We start from the raw sequence: 21553 nt of genomic DNA, 5'->3' as shown, positions 1-21553 counted from the left end.
AAATACTTTAAGATGTATGCCTACAAATGATAAAAAGACTCTTTCTGAAACTTCTAGAATAAAAAATTATCCGTGAATAATTATTTTAATCAGACACGTCTAGTTTCAGGCGAGGGGGCCTTCAAATATTGTCTTGAACAGTGGGGGGCCTTGGAGTCAAAAAGGTTGAGAACCACTGATCTAGGAGCTTTATACAGTTTAATACTGTTCGTGCCACTGAAGAGATGGTAAGTCTATCCCTCACAGCCTCGTTGTCGTTCCTATAAAAACAAAAATGGCGCTAGTGTGAATAAGGTCTTTTTTTGTGGGAAGACCTCACTATTATTATTGCGCATACATTTCACCACTTAGGGTTGCCAAATTTTAACCACGTAAACACGGACGCTTTGTGCACTTCAATACAGACGTTTGGACGTTTCTGAAAGACGGAGGGTCCCTGCAAACTTTTAGTACTTACTTTTTCCCCTGTTGCGTATCCGTGTTTAATAGGCTGCATCCGAAAACGTAGCCTATATCAGCGTCTTCCGCTGAACGCGTTTTTTCATGCGCTCCTCCGGTGAACGCATAATGGGGCCTACCTCAGAAAGCCTGTGCATTAACAAATCTATCCGAACTAAGGTCTATAGGACACAACAAGCGGGTTCCGGCAGTAAAAATCCTATTATTTCCCATAACCAAATACATTATTAATTATAACTCATAAACCTTTTATGACTGACCTACAATGAGCACTGAGGTTGTAAAACTATGGTATACGCTTCTGTTTAGGCCATCAGTCTGCATTTTAAATATATCTGTAGAAATCATGTTTAATAGTTGAATTATTGGTAAAGAACTACACTATCCACAACGCTGAAGAGAAAGGCTCCACCAATAAAATAATTGCAGCCAACAAAGTGCACCAAAGGAGCACTGCAGTGACGGCCCACTCCCATGACATACTGTGAATGATGCTATAGAGTTGGTCTTCCCACAAACTCCTTGTAAATATTTGAATATTTTGTATTTAAATGTAAATATTTTTCTATTAATATAATCAACAACTTTAAATCAATAGTTTAGTATTTTTCTATTGTTTTTCATTCGATTCACATGCTTTATGTGATTGTAGCTCATTCTCCCATGAAAGATTGTAAGCATAGAGCCGTGTACCTCTGACTTTTTGTTAGTTGTCATTTTGAACTACTTTTTTGCTTCAAATCGAAGTTTGTAAAGTTGTGATTCACACTGAGCTGATTTGTTTGGTTAATGGCTTAGAATTCTTCTGTGAAGGATTTTAAGAAATTCCTATGGAAAAATTAAAGGGACAGACAGAGCCATAATGGCTGAAAAAGTGGGCTGTTATGCTAAGCATGAAACCACTGAAATTCAAGACATTTAGAAACCAAGCACTAAAATTATAAAAACTACAATAAAATAATGTAGAATTTTATTGGGCCAATGCAGTTCATAGTAACATTAATAACTTTCAATGTTTGATATTACCATTTTTGTATTTTTATTTTGTAAGATGAATAATTTTGGTTCGATATTGGGTCACAACGATGTCCAATGTAAAATCTGGGGCGTAAAGCAAAGCCAGTTGAGAACCACTGATTTAGTGAAAAAATTACCTGAACAAAATTAAACTTGAGAACTGTGTGGATTTCTGTTTTATAAGTGTTTTGGTAGAATGCTGATATTACAAAATGTGACTATAAAAAAGAAAACAGGCAAAACTGGGTAAAAGAAAGGCATAAAAGCAATAATCACACAGGTATTTTAGGTTACATTTCATGTTAAGTGTCTCAGAAGCTTCAAAACACTATGTCTGGACAGTTTTCTGCAAGTTGTATAAACACATTAAAAAATAAAATAAAAATGTTTCATTCACTGAATAATATGATTAGCTAAGATCAGTTCTGCAGGCAAGTTTTACATTATTCCTCTTGCACACACTTCTTTTATAGAGCACTTTTTAACTACCTCATGGAGAAAAAAATAAAAATAAAACAAAGATGTATACAGATTACTTTACAATGATTTACAAAAGAACAAGTTTTAATGATACAGATATAAAATTAACAAAGAAATACAACTTGGCATAAAGGCCAACCTATTTACAGTTCAAAAAGTCCTACAGTGAGCAGCCCGTTTGTCATAACATGGGTTTGTGATGCCACCTGGTGGAAAAAGACATCACGGTGGCAGTCAAATGTTTCTGAACTCCAGACAACTGCCCATCAGTCATCAATCGTGGGTAACCAGAATGCCTGAGGAGGACAGATTTTGGTGAGAGTGTGAAAACATCAATTTGACTGATATTTTGTGATAACTGCTGTAGTTACAACAGCTGAAACCAGGACTGCAGGGAATATGCGGCCACAAAATGCTGCAGAATTTGAAAATACATAAAGCTCACACATTGCCCACTCAACTCAACAAGTATTTTGGCTAATTTGAAAAAGGTCGCACAGATTCTTTGCGAGTGGGCCACGCTACAACAAATAAACCAGCTGTTTAAGTTCAATCTTGATGTTAAGTTTTATGTTAGTGAATAGTCTTACCATATTAGAACAGGCACTTGCAAAAGTCATGAATTTAGGGTTAAACTGCAGACACGTGACAGGACCAGTGTGCTTCCCATCAAGAAGTGCTACTTTCATCCCACTCTCAGCATTCCACACATGGATCTTTCCATCCTCTGATCCTGGAAATTCAAAATGTGAGGAGACATGTATCTCTCCCTGTAACCAGTTTCAATTCAGGTTCGGAGTCAGAGCCTGTTCAATCCATTTTGAATCCGATAAGACGACTTACCAATCATAATGAACTGAGAGTCTGGCGTGAATGAGGCCTCCAAAATTACACCTTTACTGTTGTTATAGCCCTGTAGTGATGGAGAGGGACACTCTATGAGACATCTACAAAAAAACAAAAAACAACAACAAAAAAAAAAGCCTTCAAAATCAAACTGTTCTCACGCCAAATGAGTGAAGCACAGCTCCTTTGAAAGCATCCAGCACCCTTAGTGTTCCTCCATTGGTGGAGACCAGAATGAGCTTTCCATCGTTGCTGAACTTGAGACCTGTCCACTCACATGTCCGCTCATACTGCAGTTTAAATGTGGCAAAAGGACCCTGGGGCAAGAGATATGAGAAAACTTTATTACTTTTTACTATTAAAGAAGCACCATTTCAGGCACAGCTCTGACTGCTCCTTGACAACATTTAATTGTCCAATGTTACCTTATCAAAGGAGCGTAGATCATAAAGTTTAACCATCTCAGAGTTTATCCCTACGGCAAAAATCAGCCCCTCAGGATCAAATGAGCACACTGGCTTCCCCTGCAGGTGCATAAGGCCCTGTGAACACAGAGATAAGACTTCAGTCAAGTTTATTAAGGTATCGAAATTGGTATTCTAGTAGTCACTCTTATTGGTGTCGACTGCTAAAATGTACAGTAGGTATTGTGACAACTGTACTGTTGGGTAAATTACTTAAAAAGTAATCCACTACAAATTCTGTAAAACTGTAATCAGATTGCTTACTTTACGGATTAGCCTACTTCAATGAAAAAGTAACCAAATTACTAACTACTCTTAAATTACTTACTAAACTTTTCAATGAAGTTTGTTTTTCCATTCAATTGATTCAGAATATTGTAATTTAGCTGTCACAGAAACACAAACAGACGTACATATGAACATAATTCACGTTTTACAAGTATTCTACATAAAGAACATTACTTTAGAAATCTGTGTAATCCAAGTAATGTACTTAAAAGTAATTAACAATTGAAAGTACCTGTAATCTGATTAAAAGAACTTAAAATGTAATGTTACATTACTTTTTAATAATTAGATTACAGTAATTAATTAATGTAATGTGTTATTAGATTACACCCATCACTGGTGACAATCAGGGCTGGAAATATTCAGCATAACCAGCCCACGCATTTCTCCATGATCGTTAATTATGTATGTAGGGCTATGTTCAAACATTTTGACAGTAAGACTTCTTAAGTGATAATGATCTTTCATAAGGCTCTTAGTTATTGAATTAGGGGTGGGCGATATGACCAAAGTCTTATATCACGGCATGAGTAATTTTATATCACGATAACTTTATACACCACGATATAGTATACATTTCTGTTGGAAAATCAATAAATATTGGTTAATATATTAAATAACCATATTGTAATGCCTATTTTTTAGATAGTCCTGTCAGTGAAAATACTTCCAAATACTTCCTCTTATATAATTTTCTCTTTATTCGAAAATTGACAATAGTCCATGTAAAGAAAAAAAAAATAATTGGTTTAAATCATTCTTATCATAATGCTAAATTTCTCATCATGCCACATTTTAGCCCGATATGTTGTTGATCAATATTATTATTATTATAACTTTCCAAAGCAATGCAACAAAGAAAATAATGCATAAATAAAAAAAATCCAACAAACACTTCTTGCAGAAAATAAATATTAAATAAATATAAACACTTCTTGAAACATAAATAAATAAAAAATGACCGAATTAGTGCAGAGTGCATCTTTTGGCTTGCATAATATTCTTTTGCATGCTTGTATTACGAGTGATTATCGTTGAGATAGTTTGCAGATTAAATTTTTCTGCTCTGTGTTGGCTTTTGTGAACATACACCACAGATGTCACACCAGTTTTAATAACAAGCTTCTCTTCATTTTCTTGACTTGTTTGGGAGTCGTCCCATTCTGTGGAGATGTTTTTTCAGGGTTTTTCCTGGGTCAAAAATGACTGAGTAGCAAAAATTATTGAGTAGCACAAGCGATCCCGCTCTGTGCTTTCCTGTATATCAAGAATCCCGCTGGACTCGTGCGCACTTGTGTGCTACAGAGAAAGCGCACGTGACACTCGCATGAAACACAGATGAGTGCGTCGAATAAAGCGGCAAACACAAGACGAATGTTACTGAATTTGCTTGGACGGCCGCTGAAAAATTTTTATGCAATAAAAACCCTGTCTAGGTTTCTTAAATTCGCTCAGTTTCACGTGAAACGCTACTGGCTAATAGATAAGCCCATCTGCGCACATGGATATTTACATATTGTGATATACACAATATAGCAAAAGCTCTATCGATTGACACTTTATATCATCGTCACGTTATATATCGTCATATCACCCTATATTGAATTAACTTTTTCCATTAGAACTGGACATATTTAAAGTAGAAAAACTCATGGCTTCCTCCTTAATTCATGGGGGTCCAGGCTTTAAAGCTCTTGTCAAATTTACCTTTGTACTTGGCCTTCTGAAAATATACCACAATTTTTGCCTAGTATGCAGAGTTCACCTCTGGTATTAGTAAGATTATAGTAATCACAGGTAAAACCATGCTCCTCATTACCATGGTTAGATGTTAATATGATTTCTAAAAAAAAACTATGGAATTTGTAAAGCAAAACAATATCCATGTAAAAACTATACAAACAGTTGCCATAAAAGTTACTTAAATTTCCCTAGTTATTAGACAATATTTAATTATACAATAATAAATGTAACATTTATTTTAAATACACACTCACGGAGCACTTTATTAGGAACACCTGTACAACTACTTATTCAAGCGATTATCTAAGCAGCCAATTGTGTAGCAGCAGTGCAATGCAAAAAATCATGCAAAGACGGGTCAGGAGCTTCAGATAATGTTCAGACAATGTTCACATCAACCATCAGATTGGGGAAAAATTGTGATCTCAGAGATTTTGACTGTGGCATGATTGTTGGTGCCAGACGGGATGGTTTGAGTATTTCTGTAAATGCTGATTATCACGCACAACAGTCTCTAGAGTTTACTCAGAATGGTGCCAAAAACAAAAAACATCCAATGAGCAGCTGTTCTGTGGACAGAAACGCCTTGTTGATGAGAGAGGTCAACAGAGACTGGTTTGAGCAGACAGAAAGTCTACGGTAACTCAGATATCTCCTCTGTACAGTTGTAGTGACCAGAATAGCATCTCAGAATGCACAACACATCAAACCTTGAGGCAGATGGGCTACAAAAGCAGAAGACCATGTTGGGCACTTTATTTGGACAATAGTGTTCCTACTAAAGTGCTCGGTGAGTGTATACAACATTTCCGCCAAACCCAAAACATTTTTACACTTTTCTAACTGCAATGTCAATTTCTATAATGGTGGTGATTTTGTGGATTGAAAAACCTGTAATTACTGTTATGAAGGACTTGTTTCCTGTTTACCTCGTCACTTCTGTTTAGAATGTCAGAGCTGTTTAATCTGGTTTCAACTAGCTTTGCACAGAGCAGGTTTCCATATCTCGTGTTGTGTTTACCATTGGATTGTACTGCACGAGCACAGAGCAGGTTCGTCAGCTTTGCGCTTTTGGGCCGGTCCCACTATGCAGCCAGTGAATGCACTGCACGGTTTAATTGGGTTGCGCTCTTTCATCACACTTTTAAAGTATTTGGTGTTTCCCGTGCACAGCAGTAAACGGAAGTGCTTAATAAATAGGAGCGGGGCAATCTTGTAGTTGCACGGGTGGGAAAAAACAGTCGCAAATTGCGACCATTTAGTCACATCAGCCCACTACTCGACCGCCCTGCCGGGAAAAGTCCCAGTGCTCCCAATGGCCAGTCCATCCCTGGTGATAATGCTATCAGGGAATAAACTAAAGAGTTACAAAACCATATCACCATACGGCTTACCTGACAGTTAGGTGAGCGCAGGTCCCACAGACGAATTGTTTTATCCAGAGAGCCAGATATAAATGTATCATCAACCGGAGACATAGACAGAGCAACCACCCTGTAATAGTATAAAATACACAAAACGAACACCATAACTAAAAAGCCAATGAATAAATGTCCTCTCAAGCTCAGAAGCCAAAAAGAAACCAATTAGATTATTACTTTGCCAATGTAACAGTTCAATTTTTTAGCAGATCCTCACCTCTTATTGTGCCCGGGAAAGTAGCGAATGTATTTATTGTCATGCAGAGACAGGTATCGTATGGTATCTGCAGTAACACATTGGTAGTGAGAAGAAAGCCTGAATATATTTTTATATAAACAAAACAACCCTAGTAAAATGTAAAAGTAAAGCAATTAAAACAAGATGACAAGATTCTGTGAGTGGATTAGGGCTAATGCCAGAATCTTGGAGATGAACAGATGAACAGGCACAACCCTGGGCAAGGCAGTAGTCTGTACAGTTAGCGCCATTACAGGGCAGAATCACAAACCCTAAAAACTGTACAAACAACTACCTCAAGCCAGAGTGGGCACAGACAGAGAGCAGGAGCAGAGGTCATAGAAAACACTTTAATTCTCAAAAGTAATAATAATAATAATAAAAATCAGAGGAGTTCCCAATCTCTTATCATAAACAATATGGATCACTGGTACTTGTTGACATAACTGCAGAGAGAAATATAATGGCGTTAAAATAATACCATGCACTCTGCATGTGTATTGATAAATCACACTCAATATAACATAAAACTGGGACTACTCATACGGAGTCCTACCATCAATTTTGTTGGAGCTGTAGACGACAGTGTTTGCAGCATGTGTGTATCTGATGAGGTCCACGCCATACTTCTTACTGTAGAGGGTCCGTTTGGGTCTGTCGTGGAAAAATAAAGAACTTAAATATGTAGTCAATTCAGACACTAAAGAAAAAGGTACCGTGGTCCCACTGTTTTGTTGGCATGGCACACTTTGAAGTATCATGTCTTTCAGTACGATGGTATTAAGGTACAATTACTATCTGATACCATTAAGGTACCATGGTACCACCACAGTAATTTGTTGTAAGGGGTAAATGGATCAAGTTAGGTATAACCTACGGACCTTATTTGAGGTTGCGCAATACTTAAAGCAATATTTCTGGATCAAAATAAATTACGCTTAATCAACTGAATGTGGCATAACATTGATTACCACAAAAACGTATTTTGACCTGTCCCTCCTTTCTTTAAACAAAAGCAAAATTCTGGGTAACAATGAGGCACTTACAATGGAAGTGAATGGGGCCAATCCGTAAACGTTACAATACTTGCAGTTTCAAAAGTATTGCCACAAGACGTAAACAATATGTGTGTTAACATGATTTTAGTGACAAAACTGCCTACTGACCTTATCTGTGTAAAGTTATATCCAGTTTTACAACTTTGTTGCCATGACGATGTAATGCCGTAAACCCTAAAATGACTGAAATAGCTAGGGATGCACCGATGTATCGGCTGCCGATATTAATCAGCCAATTATTGACCAAATTAAAACCATCGGCATATTGGTTATAAGCATGAAAATGCAGATATGGAAAAACTATGGTTTATTTATAACTAATTAGTAACACACTTTGTAAAAACACATGTAATTTTTTTTTATTCTTTCTCGTTCTTATGTTAATGCGGAAAAACCGCCATAAAAGGACGTGACCATGTAGGCTGCATGATGAGAGAAACCATCCAAAACTTTGATTTCTGAGACATTGCATAACATCCATTAATGCTGCATGATTGATTGAATTAAGATTGAAATCGCAACATGGCCTTGTGCGATTACTAAACCTTAAAGGCTATGTTTCAAAATATAGTCTTCATTCAGCGCTGTTTGAGCAAGTGGCACAATCTGGCAGTCTTGAGGCGTCGTGATGAATTGTGTCTGCTTGTAAAATAGAGTCCGCATCTGATGTCATAGCGACTTTTAATGAGTACTATATTCACTGCCTGAGTAAAAATCCTACAAAATTATTTTATGATGCATGTCAATACAAATTTGAAAATATGATATTAAATGACTTCTAAATAATTTGTTACACATAATAGTATATTGCCAAATCTATAGATCGTGAAATTAAACATTTCTTGTTCTGTGTTTTCAGTTCGCTTCCATTTGGCAAGCTATCTGCTACAGAATTACTGAACCACAAAATATTTCACATATTTAACACACCTTACAATCTTATGACCACCAGCAATTATGATGGAAAAACCATTGTGCCATCAGCAGTTACCCCCTGGGGAGTCTATTTCATGGGCGAACACAATAATGACATTATCATGACAGCGGCTTTGTCCATTATCCCAATAAAATACAGAATTTAAAAGGGGGTTTTGTTTCTTTAGTTAAAGGTGCACTCAGTAATCCAATACACTTTTTGTCAAATTTTGTAAATATCTCCTCACAGTCTGCTAGCTGTCTGTTCTGTGGGTGGGCTGAAAAAACATCTAGTATTTGTACACAGCCCTGGCTCTGTAAATGGGACAAAAAAGATGGATCAGACCGATCCACACAACACTACTCCAGCCAATCAGCAACAGGGGGTGGTTCTTGCGTGAGCACAGGATAGGGAGTGGGGGCAGAGCGACGGCAAATCTGGCCAATACAAACTTTCTAAACTCCAAGGACAACAAATGGCTGAGAAACAGATCAAGAGAAAAAGGTCAGATGAATATACACTAAAAAAGGATTATGATAAGTCGAGGGCTAGGAGACGCGTCAACATCGGCGAGGCTTTTCAGCGGTGGAGAGACCAGGTAAAAGGCTTGAAGACGGATGCAGAAGTTGCTCTTTTTCTTCTCGATAGGCTGGTAACATAAATTTTTGCTATGTTTCACAGAACCCACACATGCTGTTGTTGTGATGTTAGATTTAGTAGCAGGAGATTTGTGACTCGTGAGTGTCATGAGCTGGTGTGTGTAAAACCGTCTCATCTTCTCTGCAAGTTATCTTAGCAGCAGCAGCAACTTACTGAATTTGGGGGCAGAGTTTCAAAGGAGCACTGAAGGGAGGGGTGTGTTTGTTTTGGCAGTTGAGTTCGAATATCAACGGTGTTTCTCAGGAATCGCTGAGCGCACCTTTAAATCTTTTTACTTTTCCACGATGTGGTTGACATTTCCATGGAATTGCCCAACATATGTATAGTATGCATTTTTAGTGTTGCACATGCGTGTTAAATGTGAGTTCTGTTGTTTTGAACAGCAAAAACAGAAGTGCAATGTTTATCATATTTATTTATTTTTGTATCTTTTTAAATGTTTATCTTCTATTTATCTTTTATTGCGGCTGGGTTTAAAATTTTGGCCTGTCATGTGCTCAACAGATCCAGTCCATGTTCAATAGAAACAATCTATTGTTAGAACAGTAAACAAACTTTTGTACATCTTAGTACATTTTAAAAGCACAAGTCATAGGTAAAACAGTGATCTGGGGCCGGATTCACAAAAATTTTCTTAAGAAAAAAAATTAAATACTTAGGATAAATTGTAAGAACGTTCCTAAGTGCAATTCTTGAAATATTCTTAAGAAGTTCTCAAATATTTTCTTGAGAACATCTTAATTTTTTTCTTAAGTTACAAATTAAGAAAATGGTAGTTAATAGGAAATTTCTTCTTAAGAACGTTTCGTGAATCCGGCCCCTGATGACAAAATAAGATGAGTGGCAAAATATCACTATCAATGTATATATATATATATATATATATATATATATTTTTTTTTTAAATCTGTATTGGCCGGACATATCGTGAATAATGTTTTAAACAACGTTACAGCTCAAATAATATATGAGTTTTAACTGAAGAATTAATGTGTGCTTTTATAAAATTATAAGCTTCACATGTCTGCTTTTAAACCCTCAAATCATTTTCTTAAGAATGCCCTATTCACTTCCATTGGGAGTGCCTCACTGGAACCTCGATTTTTTTTCTTTAGAAAGGTAATTTTGTGTGTGTGTGGTAATAAATATCATGCCACAAATGCTGCCAATTGAGCTTAACTTGTATTGAACCCTGAATATTTCTTTAAATGTGGCGCTACTCTGGACTCACTTAACATATAACAACAAGGTGTTTTTTTTTTAAAAACATTACATATTGAAACTGCTAGCTCCCATTTATCCAGCACAATCATTCATACTTGGGCAACCTAGCATCATGTGGAACTAGATGACAATTGCACATCTGCTGTAGGTTGTGCCTAAATTACCAAGACACTACTTTATAAGATAAATATATACAACATAATATTCACAAGCAAACTGAAGTCACTTAACGCAGAGTATCTGACCATACTACAATCACAAGGCGGGCATGTACATTAGACGGAGGCGTGGGAGCTAACGATTTCACGCGCTTCTTCTTATGCAGATCGTACATACGCATTCAAACACAACACACCCACACGTCTCACTTTCATCAGTAAAATTGACAAATCTTCCATCTTATTATTGGACTGGTCGGTCCAGATCTCCCACAGACACGTTCCCGTAACCGAAATCAAGGCTTTACGCCCCCGTTTAGGGCAAACCATCGCCGAACAAGACGGCTAGCTATATGAATATCACATCTAGTTTTGTATATGTGACTTACTTTCCCTCCTGGCAGTCGTATAAGACAATTGAGTCATCGTCGCTACTCGATATCACCGTTTCGCCATTTGAACTGAAGTCAAAGCAGTTGATTTTGTCCGAATTCTCGCGGAAAACCTTCGCAACCCTGAAACTACGCAGCACATTGTCTGTGAGTTTCATTGTGGCCTTTCTGCCTGGCCAGGCGCTGAGAACCCGTCTAGTTAAAACACTTAATATATCGGCGTCTGATTAATCAGTGATATGCGTTGCGAGTGTATCTTAATGTTTTATGAATGAAAAGAGTTCTCAGATATGCATTTATGTCACGTTAAAAAAGCCCGCCGACAAAATTCGTCAATGAACTGGGTTACGGAAGACGAGGTGGAGGCAGTGAGACGTTTTACAAAATGGCCACCGCAAACAACAGGAGTTTTAGAATAAAAGTCCCCTGTCACGTTGCCGTCTGTTAAAAAGATTTTGAGATAGCAGTGTCCGTAGAGTGAGACTTAGTTAATTTAGTGCTTATGTGACAGCTGTAATGAGTAGCCTATCTACAATGTCACATCAGCTCTCTAGCTCTATTTGTGTTCGAAGTTTCTAGGTTGTGTTTCATTCTTTCCATCATCAAGTCTCACTTTTATAATCAATACAACATATGACTTTGTCTCTTCATTGTTGATTGTTTTTAAAACCTAGAGCACTAGAGAGGGCAGACCTTCCCAAATAAATGCAGGGCTGAAAAGTCTACGTGACAAGATACATTTCATTTTCTCTCTCCTATATTACATTCTGCACATAGACATCAACCTCGCCTCAGCCTAATATAGCCACCAAGCCAAAACCAAAGATCAGTCAGTGGTATAAAAAGCTGCAAACTCACTGTTACGGCTAATACAACGGAGAAAAATAAGCATAATGAATTAAGCTTCAAAGTGGACCAAAGACCTGTGGACTACTCCATTATTTTTGTTTCCTTTCTAACAATACACATTTACAATGGCAAGCAGTGATTCAAAGGTGAGTTTTGTTAAAAGTCCCATTGATGTGTAAAAAATGTTGCTAACTTGTGTAAAAAGTACATGATTTCATGATAATGATGGCAAATTACTTTGTATATTTGAACATTTTTGGTCCTAGGGGGAAATCTGCACCATGGGGGATATTTACATATTCACAGTAGATCTTGGTGAGTTTTCACCAGAAGAAGTGATTGTTACTTCCACCAATAACCTCATACAAGTCTGTGCTGAAAAGGTAGGCAAAACACCTTTTGTCTTAGTGCCAAAATAAGAGTCCTCTCAAAATATATTTAAAAGCAACATTCCAGTTTGATTACAAGTTAAGCTCAGTCGACAGCATTTGTGGCATAATGTTGATTATCAAAAAATATTTTCTAAAATAAATAATAAAAAAAGAATTGGGTTATAGTGGGGCATTTATAAAGGAAGTGAATGAGGCCAATCTGTAAACGTTAAAACACTCTGTTTCAAATGTTCAGCCACAATATCTAAACAATGTGCCTGACAACATGATTTTAGTGTGATAAATTCCAATTTTACAACTTTGTTGCCATGACAATGAAATGCAGTAGACACTAAAACCCTAAAACGACTGTAAAAACGATTTAAACTACTTTACAGATGAAATAATAATCAAGTTTTAATAGAATAAACAATTCAAGTGCTTTTTGGAAAATAATAAGATTCACATTTCTGCCTTTAATCCCTCCAAAAATTGGCCCCAATTTAATTCTATTGTAGGTGCCTCACTTTTTTTTTTTTATAAATAAAAAGGAGGGACAAGTCAAAATTATTTTTGTGGTAATCAACATTATGCCACAAATGCTGTCAATTGAGCGTAACATGTATTAAACCCGGAATATTCCTTTAAGTATTTAATAATTAATAATATTACATTTAAATTATTTCGTATTTATTCAAGTATTCGGGTCAAAAGCTTTAAGCATGTAATTACACAATATACATAATATTACACACAGTAAATTTGTTAAATTTGGCATTAGTCTTTTGTACTCCTTTTTGGTTTAATTCCTTCCTTTTCCTCTTCTTTTCCCCCTCACTAATGAATCAGTTGGCATCGGATGGCACAATTGTGAACAATATTTGTCAAAAGTGCCAGTTCCCTGGTGAAGTGGATCCAATGTCAATCACATCTTCTCTTGGGACAGGTGGAGTTTTGAGTATTAAAGCTCACAAATGCACTACAAAAGGCCTGGCAATCATGGAATCAAGCAAAGAAGTTAAGACCTAATGCACACACAAGGACATTTGTTTTCCAAAAGTTTTAAGGGAACTTTAATATTTTTTTCACATTCAGTTCTATTAAGTGCAAATATGTGCAATATCACAAACAAAATTATAACAATGTTTATGCTTTCAACATATAATTAAGATAATTCAATTAATTTAATTATGGAGTTACATTATGACTGTTCCTGCATAATCCTATTAAAAAATCTTCATTATGAATCAAGTTTATGAATCTATGCATTCTGCATGTTTGCTTCAAAGGTTATAAAGCCTTTCCATGGCATTTTCACTCAACATTTTAAAGATGATTATCCTAACAGATATTTGTGCTTGTCTGACACAAATGACATGACTAGTAAAACTACAGCCATTTCAAAACCAATAATTATGATGACATACAATTATATTTCCATATTAGCACATATAATAAATGGAATTCACAGATGTGTTATGACGCATTGCAACTTTTTTAAATTTCCAATTTAAAAAAATATTTAGTATAACATTTTACTTAGTATATTACCCTGGAATATGCTTTAAAAATCGAGTTACCACAGCTGCGATGAGGCATCTAACACAGCTGCTGAGGGAGAGACAGAACATTTTGCCTGTTTCTCTCTACTTACTGCAGTTATCCAGTACTCTTTATTTTGTTTTGAAAAATTGTGAAAGCGCAATCATTGATATTTTGCTGTGGTCTCTCATTCACCACCATTCAAGTTTACCCTGCTATGATTCTACTTCCACACTGCAAACCCGGATATGTGAAAAGGGTCCATTAAGGCTTAGAAATGCCTATGTCCTGGAGCAAACAGTGTTTGTGTGATAGTTACAGTAGCCTACTATGTAGGAAAACATTAAGAGGAGACACATGATAGAGCTCCGAAAAAATGACTGTTGCCTTATAACGAGCATTTTTTGTGATGTTGAACAATGAAAACATGTCTGAGATAAGACTATACAATGATTTCTGAGTCAGTTTCTCTGAGGTCAGTCTGTGGGGAGATGGAGACAGATGAAGCAGCAATACAGTCCTGATACCACAGGTTTTCTGCAAGGGCATTTAGGAGGGGTGCTACCTCACCGAGCCCTGCGCTCACATCACCTCCCACACGAAACACAGAAAGACCCCACACCTCTTGAAACTGTGTTACGTCACTCTCCGTCACATCTGTGTGCATAAACAAGTCAAATCTAAACTGTTAAGGTCTATAACAATAAAGTGACAATGAAAATACAGTGCATTTATACATTCCCAGAAAGATCAATGTACTATTACTAATTCACCAACATGTATGTAAATCTGTTTGTAAATAGATACTAAAATGATGTGTACCACTAACACACGTCACATAACACATCAACCGAATGCTCCCAAATGGTACATTTGAAGGATACTTGGTGCCAACCACTAACTTAACCAATCGATCTGAAGGTTCTGTGATCCGTGATATTTGATTCGAAAGATCCTCAAAGGAGCCACGGTCAGTGAAGGAGAACAGGAAAAGGATAGCATCCACCTGTTCCTTACAGGACTGTGAAGAGAAGGGTCAACATTTTATCATATATGGCATCATAAAATGGAATATTAACATTTATGCATTTGGCAGCTTTTATGCAAAACAACTTATAGTACATGCATGTTTATAGGCCTATAATGATACAGAATGTGTAGCTTGAGGTAAAGTAGCCATTAACTTAACGTGTGATATATATATATTGGAGTGGCTCACCGGTAACATGTGGTCAAATCTTCGCATAGCACTTTCCCCACAGTCCCAAAACTCAAAGCGGAAAAAAAGTACACGGCCACTTTCCTTCAGCCTTACAGGCCAGAAAACCACTGTTGTGTCTATGCCTACAGGGATCACAGTCAAATGATCAGAGGCTCTGTCTACAAATGTTCCTCTATGAAGGTAAAATTGTGCCTAAATGATTTGCATGTGCAGAGTGAGATTTGTGAAAGTGTAAATCAACACAACATTTTGTAAATGTGTAAATCAAGTTGCAAGCGTAAGAAAATAATGATTAGCAATACTTTAATTCTTTGCATAAGTGTAATTCATGTGTTGTGAATCTGTAATTTCATGTTAACACAAAGTGTTCTGTATTCTTCTGACTTCCTTTTTTCACGCTTCCACTTTTGGCACTGTTTTTGCACCTAAACATGGCCAAAAACATTGCAAACCTGCAATCAGTGGTATGCAAGCAAAGAAAAAAGAAAGGGTTTAAAGAACAGCCAAACGGATTCACCGCATAGAATCAGTCTGTATGTGTAAAATAAACTACTGGAAACGTGTAAATGACTTGTATTTGTGGCATAAATATTTCCAGAAATAATACGATATACACGGTTCCGTCTTCCCTTTGATTGAGATTGAGAACCATATTTATATCAATAAACGGTGTCTGCTCAAATTTACTCTCACAATAAAAGTACGTGTATGTATTAATATTTCAGTTTAGTATTTAAGAGAGGAGAGATACCCAGAGGAACGTATGAAGAAGAAGAAGCTGTCTGTCACGTTATTAAACCAATCAGATTATAATAAACTGGTCAAGGAAAACCTCATTTGATTGGTTACTAGAAGCAGGTAGACCCACCTTCCCCCTCATGCTTGCATAACTCTTTTCAGTGAGAAATTCGTGCCAAAAGTGTGAGCGCAACATTTCAGGAAAATATTTATGCCACAAACACAAGTCATTTACACGTTTGCAGTTGTTTATTTTACACATACAGACTGATTCTACACAATGAATCCATTTTGCTGTTCTTTAAACCCTTTCTTTTTTCTTTGCATGCATACCACTGATTGTAGGTTTGCAATGTTTTTGGCCATGTTTAGGCGAAAAAAAGTAAGTCATAAGAATACAGACCACATTTACTTTGTGTTAATATGAAATTGCAAATTCACAATACATGAATTACACGTAACAAAGCATTAAAGTATTGCTAATATTTTTTTCTTAGGCTTGCAACTTGATTTACACCTTTACAAAACCTTCTATGCGCAAGCCATTTATTTTTACGCTTGCAATTTGATTTACGTTTTGACAAATCTTACTCTGCACTTGCAAATCATTTAGGCACTACTTTACCTTCATATTCCTCCCTAGACTAAATTATTTATGTTAAATCTTTAGACATTAAAGAATTAATGTTTAACAATCTAGACCTCTAATTTATTTTGTGTTTTTAAAGTCATAACCAGGCCCACACGGAATCTGAATAACTCAATGCAGATTCGGTCTGGGCCTCGTCATAACAGATAGGCCTATACTTGAAGGTGCACTAAGTTATTATTATTATTATTTATTTATTTTTTATCGCAGGTTGCTGATGCAACAGTGACGTCCGACTTTTTACTGACACCTATCGGCGTTGATGCAATATCACACAAATGCAGACGTAGAAGTTGTCAGACCTATTTGTTGACTAAGACTGAGAAAAAGTGAGTACCATGAGGGGCCTTATGTAGAATAAAACAGTTTTGTCTACGCCTCTGACATGACAATAATAATAATAATAATTAAAAAAAAGTACATTTAATTTCTTAAGGTATACTTTGGAAAAAATATTTAGTGCACCTTTAAATGAGCTTGGTGTTACTGCACCTGTTGTCTCGTAGTGCACCTTTGGAAGATCAAGGCCAGCAAGACGGGCAGCAAGAGAGCTCTTCCCGACACCAGTTTTACCCGAGATAAAGACCTTATAGCGAACGGTGTCCACATTCATATTAGGGGGCATCATCGGCGCTTCCAAGAGACCTTTACATACAGTACATGAAACCACAAAACTTGAAATGCATTTTACACCTAAGCCTATTACAATTTCTTAAAGGAATACTCTATACTTATTACTGTTTTTAAAAAAAAAAAAAAAAAATTATTCTATGCTAAACTAGAATAGCTGATTCAAGGTATGTGTTAATATAACAGTGATGCCTAGTTGCTGTATCCATGGTGATCAACCTTACCAAACTTTCGACGCCTCTTCTTATGCAATATTCTACCGAAAAACTCTTTGCTGTCTGGGAAGCGGTGCCAGTCCGACACGATTATGGATCCCGAAAGGACAGACATTTTAATTTAGATCATTTATAATAATAAAGAAAGCATTATGTGTTCTATTATGAGATAAGTAACTACGTCCGGATGAGCATGAAGCCAGCTAGGTTGAGAAATACGTAAACGGATTTCTTCAAAATAAAAGTCAATTTAAATGCCGTTAATAAAAGAATTTTTTTTTATTTTATTTATTTATTTATTTTTTTTAAAGAAAACAACTTGCTTTAAAAAACGTATATATGTGTATATTTTAAGTAAAACACCACAAAACTCAACAGACAAAAAACTTTAACTTAAAAGCTACACTCAAATATTTTATCCTATTTTTAAGGTGTACAGATTTCAGTTGAATAACAAAATTCTATCAAATTCATTTGTGTAATTTTTGACGAAATTAAATTATTTAATAAACTTAAAATATAATTTTTTTTAATTTTATTGTAGAATACATTGAATTGTTAATATATTGAACTGATTGAATATTAAGATAAATCTTAATCTGGAAAACTAAGATCAAGTTGAGAGAAAAAAGAAGAAGAAAAACAAAAAGAAGGGGGGAAAAAAACTCCCCAAAAAAGAGACCTGGATTCAAGGGCCAAAGGAACAAAATCCACCAATATATTAGTATATCATGTTATCTTTATTGAGAGGCCACAGCTCTTGCATATTACAGCTGTTCGCTTTGATAAGGCAAACGCAAGAATGAATCCACCAGCTAATTGACACAGAAAAACAAAAAGCTTTTGGAGAAGGTGGATCCCACAGGCATGCAGTGATGGCTCAGAATGCAATGTACAGCATCATATATACAAAACAATAGTGAGACCCCCCAAAAATGGCAAATATCAATCTTAACAGATATACTAACATAAAGAGAATGACTTTAACTGGACTTACAAACTTAAAAACAGAGAGAGGGAGATCCTCTGTAAAAGTGAAACCGAACCAAAAATAGAGCTTTTTCTCATCATGTCTGACATCTACTTAAAAGAAGTCTCCAACAAGATATCAAAATGGAGGTATGAGGATATTGCATTTCTAGAATACCAATTCATTTTCATTTTACGATGCCTGTGAGACAATGCCTAGTTGGTTGTTTACAACATAGGGTCACAGAGCCTTACACAAAGAAAGAAAACAAAATATACAATGAAAATGTGCAGACACAGAAGACATTTACAGTTAACAGTTTTAAAATTAAATACAGAAGTTCCTTTTTAGTTTTTAAGCAGTTGGCATCCACTTTAAAAACAGACAAGACAAAGAAGAGGGTCCAAAGAAGAGGGTCCATACACTCATCTTCACAACAATGTACCATTAATGTATGTAAGAGTACGTCAAAGAAGCGCATATATGTTATTCGCATTGGACAGGGACACACCTAATAATCTCACTCGACATTATCAAACAAATGGTACTCCATATTGCTTAGGAACACACAGAAACAAATTCCTCAAATAAATGAGTTAAAAAATTGGTGCTAGTTTGTAGATCTTTATTATATTATGACTCAGCTAAAATTGCCAATCACGCTCTTTGCGACTTTCTTTTTGCTCAGTACATTTTTATTGTATTTTTAGCTTTGTTTGTGGGTAATTCGAGCTGATAGGGGAAGATCCTAGAGTGGCTAGCTGGGTAATCAGAGTCGTTACATGCATCTTACTTTATCAGGCTAAGTTTAAAGTGTTGGGGTAGGGTAAGGTTGGATAGACAGGTGAGGTTCAGGGTGGTGGGTGACATCGGATGGCTCGATGCTCTAATCGTCCTCATCGTCTTCCTCATCACTGTCCTTCATCGAGATGCCCTGCATGCCTCCCTCCCTGACAGAGGCCGTGGCTTCTTCTAGGGTGAGCCGGTTCCGTACAGTATCGTATGACTTGCTGTTTAGTGTAGAGTCAAGAACGCCTTGCAGCCTGAAATCTCGATATTTCTTCTACAAGAATGAGATATCAGCAGGTATTATACTCCCTTAAACACATTTCATGTCTGACACAGTCTTCCATAAATTCTCTCTGACTTGTTTAAATTATCTCTGACACTGAATGTTAGAAAACAGTATTAGTAGACCTTATGTTATTGAAAAAAATTATAAAAATATAACACCCTAGACCAAGACTGGGGCAAGACCTGAAGCCCAGATCGAAGCTTTGAACAAGACCGTGTTTAGGCCTTCAGTGGTCTTTTACCGTGGCTGAAATCACATTACTCCACCTTCTTAGGACAGACACTTGTCTTCCATATAAGCCCCTAAAATGTTGCTAAGTTAGAAAGAAATACCTTTACGATCCTGATGAGGATTTTGAGTTGATAGACATGAAGCTGTTGGTCCATGCGCTCAGTCAGCCAGGTCGCCAGCAGATTCATAGTGGCTGTATACCATTGCTGTAAAGCACAAAAACACAGCATTCTCCAGCAAAACACAGACAGACAAACAAACGCATGCAAAAGACCAGCAAGTGTAGACATACAACATGCATGTAAGACATAACAGCCACACTGTGGACAGACTGACATGAATAAACAAAAATCACACAAACGTGGGTACACAAACACGCACTCCATTTGTACACACATAGGCCTACTGTACACAAAATTGATACCAACATTTACACAATCTCACCCTCACTTAGAACCAATGTTAGTCAGACAATTGAAATTAATTTCAAGAGCCAGCAATGCGACTATCTGAAAAAATAACTCATGCATTAGGAAGTTGCATAGTTAACAACAAAAATACGTATCTGCCCTACATTTATACAGCTAAGCCCAAAACCCAAGTTTCAAATGACTTGAATAAAAATCTTGGTTATCTGAAATAAGCTTGAATCTTATTAGAATTCAAAAGATTGAAGCAGATTAAATTCATTGCTTTTTCCTCACAGTTACAGTTAACCATGCTGACTTTAAAGGTAATAGTGAACAGTTAATCATGTTATCATTTAAAATTTATAAAATCACTCTCAAAAGCATGAAATGAAAATTCTGTCATCATTTATTGTTGTTCCAAAACCATATGACTTGTAAGGAGACGTTTGGCAGAATGATCTCAATCGCCATCAATTTCAATGTATGTAAAAAATAAAAAAAGCAAACAAAGTGAATGGTGACTGAGACTAACAATCTGCCTATCATCTCCTTTTGTGTTCCAAAGAAGAAAGTAATACAGGGTTGGAACAAACATAAATTTGTGGTTAAAATTTTTTTTTTATATATATATATATATATATATATAAACTTTTTTTGCCTTACGTATCCCCATAGCACCACCAGTAAGGGTAAAGTACCCTTTCATCAAAAAAATAAATAAATAAAAAAGATGTGTATTAACATTATCATTTCTATTGATCAATCAGTATTGGTTTGACCTATTGACATCCCTATTAGGCCTGCGTATTAATACATATTTCCTGATTTGATTCCGATTCACAAGCTCTCGATTCTATTACAATTAATTTAGGTATATTTCAGTTATGATGTCTATTTTGCTTAACCCTTGTGTTACACATTATGTGTTCCCTGTCAAAAATGACCGGCCCACTAAGATTGTTTATAAATCTCGCATATTGCATATATTATCACAAGATTTTGCATTAGATATTTTTATCAACATTTTATGACAGGTTTTGTACTCCTTTTTTGAACATATTTAATATATATATATATATATATATATATATATATATAAATAGCACCATCACTATTTGAAAAAAGTAATTTTTGATCAGATCTGGACAGGCCCCATTTCCAGCAGCCATCAATCCAACACCTTATCCTTGAGTAATCATGTTAAATTGCTAATTTGGTACTAGAAAATCACTTGCCATTATATCAAACACAGTTGGAAGCTATTTGGTTCATTAAATGAAGCTTGAC

At 36.0% G+C, this 21553-nt stretch overlaps 4 protein-coding genes across 11 annotated transcripts in view; 1 reads left to right on the top strand and 3 right to left on the bottom strand.

Moving 5' to 3' along the window:
* Positions 1-1412: 1412 nt before the first annotated feature.
* On the bottom strand, positions 1413-11718 carry LOC127448627 (WD repeat-containing protein 82-like). Its single transcript, XM_051711300.1, has 9 exons — positions 11362-11718; positions 7513-7610; positions 6936-7002; positions 6692-6791; positions 3228-3344; positions 2964-3119; positions 2800-2869; positions 2547-2689; positions 1413-2252 (listed from the first exon to the last, which is right to left on the bottom strand). Exons 1-9 carry the CDS (start codon positions 11520-11522, stop codon positions 2223-2225), a joined length of 942 nt encoding a protein of 313 aa, XP_051567260.1. The 5' UTR covers positions 11523-11718; the 3' UTR covers positions 1413-2222.
* LOC127448631 (uncharacterized) lies at positions 7618-17192 on the top strand. Its single transcript, XM_051711305.1, has 4 exons — positions 7618-9528; positions 12480-12596; positions 13434-13601; positions 16946-17192. The coding sequence occupies exons 1-4, from the start codon at positions 9406-9408 to the stop codon at positions 17066-17068; spliced, it is 531 nt and encodes a 176-aa protein (XP_051567265.1). The 5' UTR covers positions 7618-9405; the 3' UTR covers positions 17069-17192.
* cplane2 (ciliogenesis and planar polarity effector 2) lies at positions 13593-17785 on the bottom strand. Of its 2 annotated transcripts, none has more exons than XM_051711301.1 (5): positions 17590-17785; positions 17201-17380; positions 15346-15470; positions 15011-15147; positions 13593-14806 (listed from the first exon to the last, which is right to left on the bottom strand). In XM_051711301.1, exons 1-5 carry the CDS (start codon positions 17693-17695, stop codon positions 14569-14571), a joined length of 786 nt encoding a protein of 261 aa, XP_051567261.1. In that variant the 5' UTR covers positions 17696-17785; the 3' UTR covers positions 13593-14568. The 2 variants fall into 2 exon arrangements, with proteins under 2 accessions (XP_051567261.1, XP_051567262.1); XM_051711302.1 differs by having other exon boundaries at positions 17228-17380.
* A 516-nt stretch (positions 17786-18301) lies between these two features.
* cadpsb (Ca2+-dependent activator protein for secretion b) overlaps positions 18302-21553 on the bottom strand; it is a 168130-nt gene continuing 164878 nt past the window's right edge. For all 7 annotated transcript variants that reach the window (XM_051712681.1, XM_051712677.1, XM_051712678.1 and 4 more), the window contains 2 exons: positions 19958-20062; positions 18302-19613 (listed from right to left, as the gene is read on the bottom strand). In XM_051712681.1, the coding sequence (XP_051568641.1) occupies positions 19437-19613; positions 19958-20062 (282 nt within the window). In that variant the 3' untranslated portion in view covers positions 18302-19436. The remainder of the gene's footprint in view (positions 19614-19957; positions 20063-21553) is intronic.

Source organism: Myxocyprinus asiaticus, chromosome 12 (genome assembly GCF_019703515.2).
Source record: "Myxocyprinus asiaticus isolate MX2 ecotype Aquarium Trade chromosome 12, UBuf_Myxa_2, whole genome shotgun sequence".
Classification (NCBI taxonomy): Eukaryota; Metazoa; Chordata; class Actinopteri; order Cypriniformes; family Catostomidae; genus Myxocyprinus; species Myxocyprinus asiaticus.
The sequence above is the reverse complement of the archived record's forward strand: the minus strand, read 5'-3'. Positions and strand labels throughout refer to the sequence as shown.

Bases quoted from the DNA above. Each gene is read 5' to 3' on its own strand.
- LOC127448631 (XM_051711305.1), top strand. From the start codon at position 9,406: ATGGCTGAGAAACAGATCAAGAGAAAAAGGTCAGATGAATATACACTA. The intron at 12,597-13,433 runs GTAGGCAAAACA...CTAATGAATCAG, and splicing joins TACAAGTCTGTGCTGAAAAG to TTGGCATCGGATGGCACAAT. The intron at 13,602-16,945 runs GTTAAGACCTAA...TTTTTATCGCAG, and splicing joins TCATGGAATCAAGCAAAGAA to GTTGCTGATGCAACAGTGAC.
- LOC127448627 (XM_051711300.1), bottom strand. From the start codon at position 11,522: ATGAAACTCACAGACAATGTGCTGCGTAGTTTCAGGGTTGCGAAGGTT. The intron at 2,870-2,963 runs GTGAGAACAGTT...CCATCACTACAG, and splicing joins CTGTGCTTCACTCATTTGGC to GGCTATAACAACAGTAAAGG. The intron at 2,253-2,546 runs GTAAGACTATTC...TGTCCTCCTCAG, and splicing joins CAAGTGCCTGTTCTAATATG to GCATTCTGGTTACCCACGAT.
- cplane2 (XM_051711301.1), bottom strand. From the start codon at position 17,695: ATGTCTGTCCTTTCGGGATCCATAATCGTGTCGGACTGGCACCGCTTC. The intron at 15,471-17,200 runs GTGCACTAAATA...TGATCCCTGTAG, and splicing joins AACACCAAGCTCATTTAAAG to GCATAGACACAACAGTGGTT. The intron at 15,148-15,345 runs GTGAGCCACTCC...TTCTCTTCACAG, and splicing joins GATTTGACCACATGTTACCG to TCCTGTAAGGAACAGGTGGA.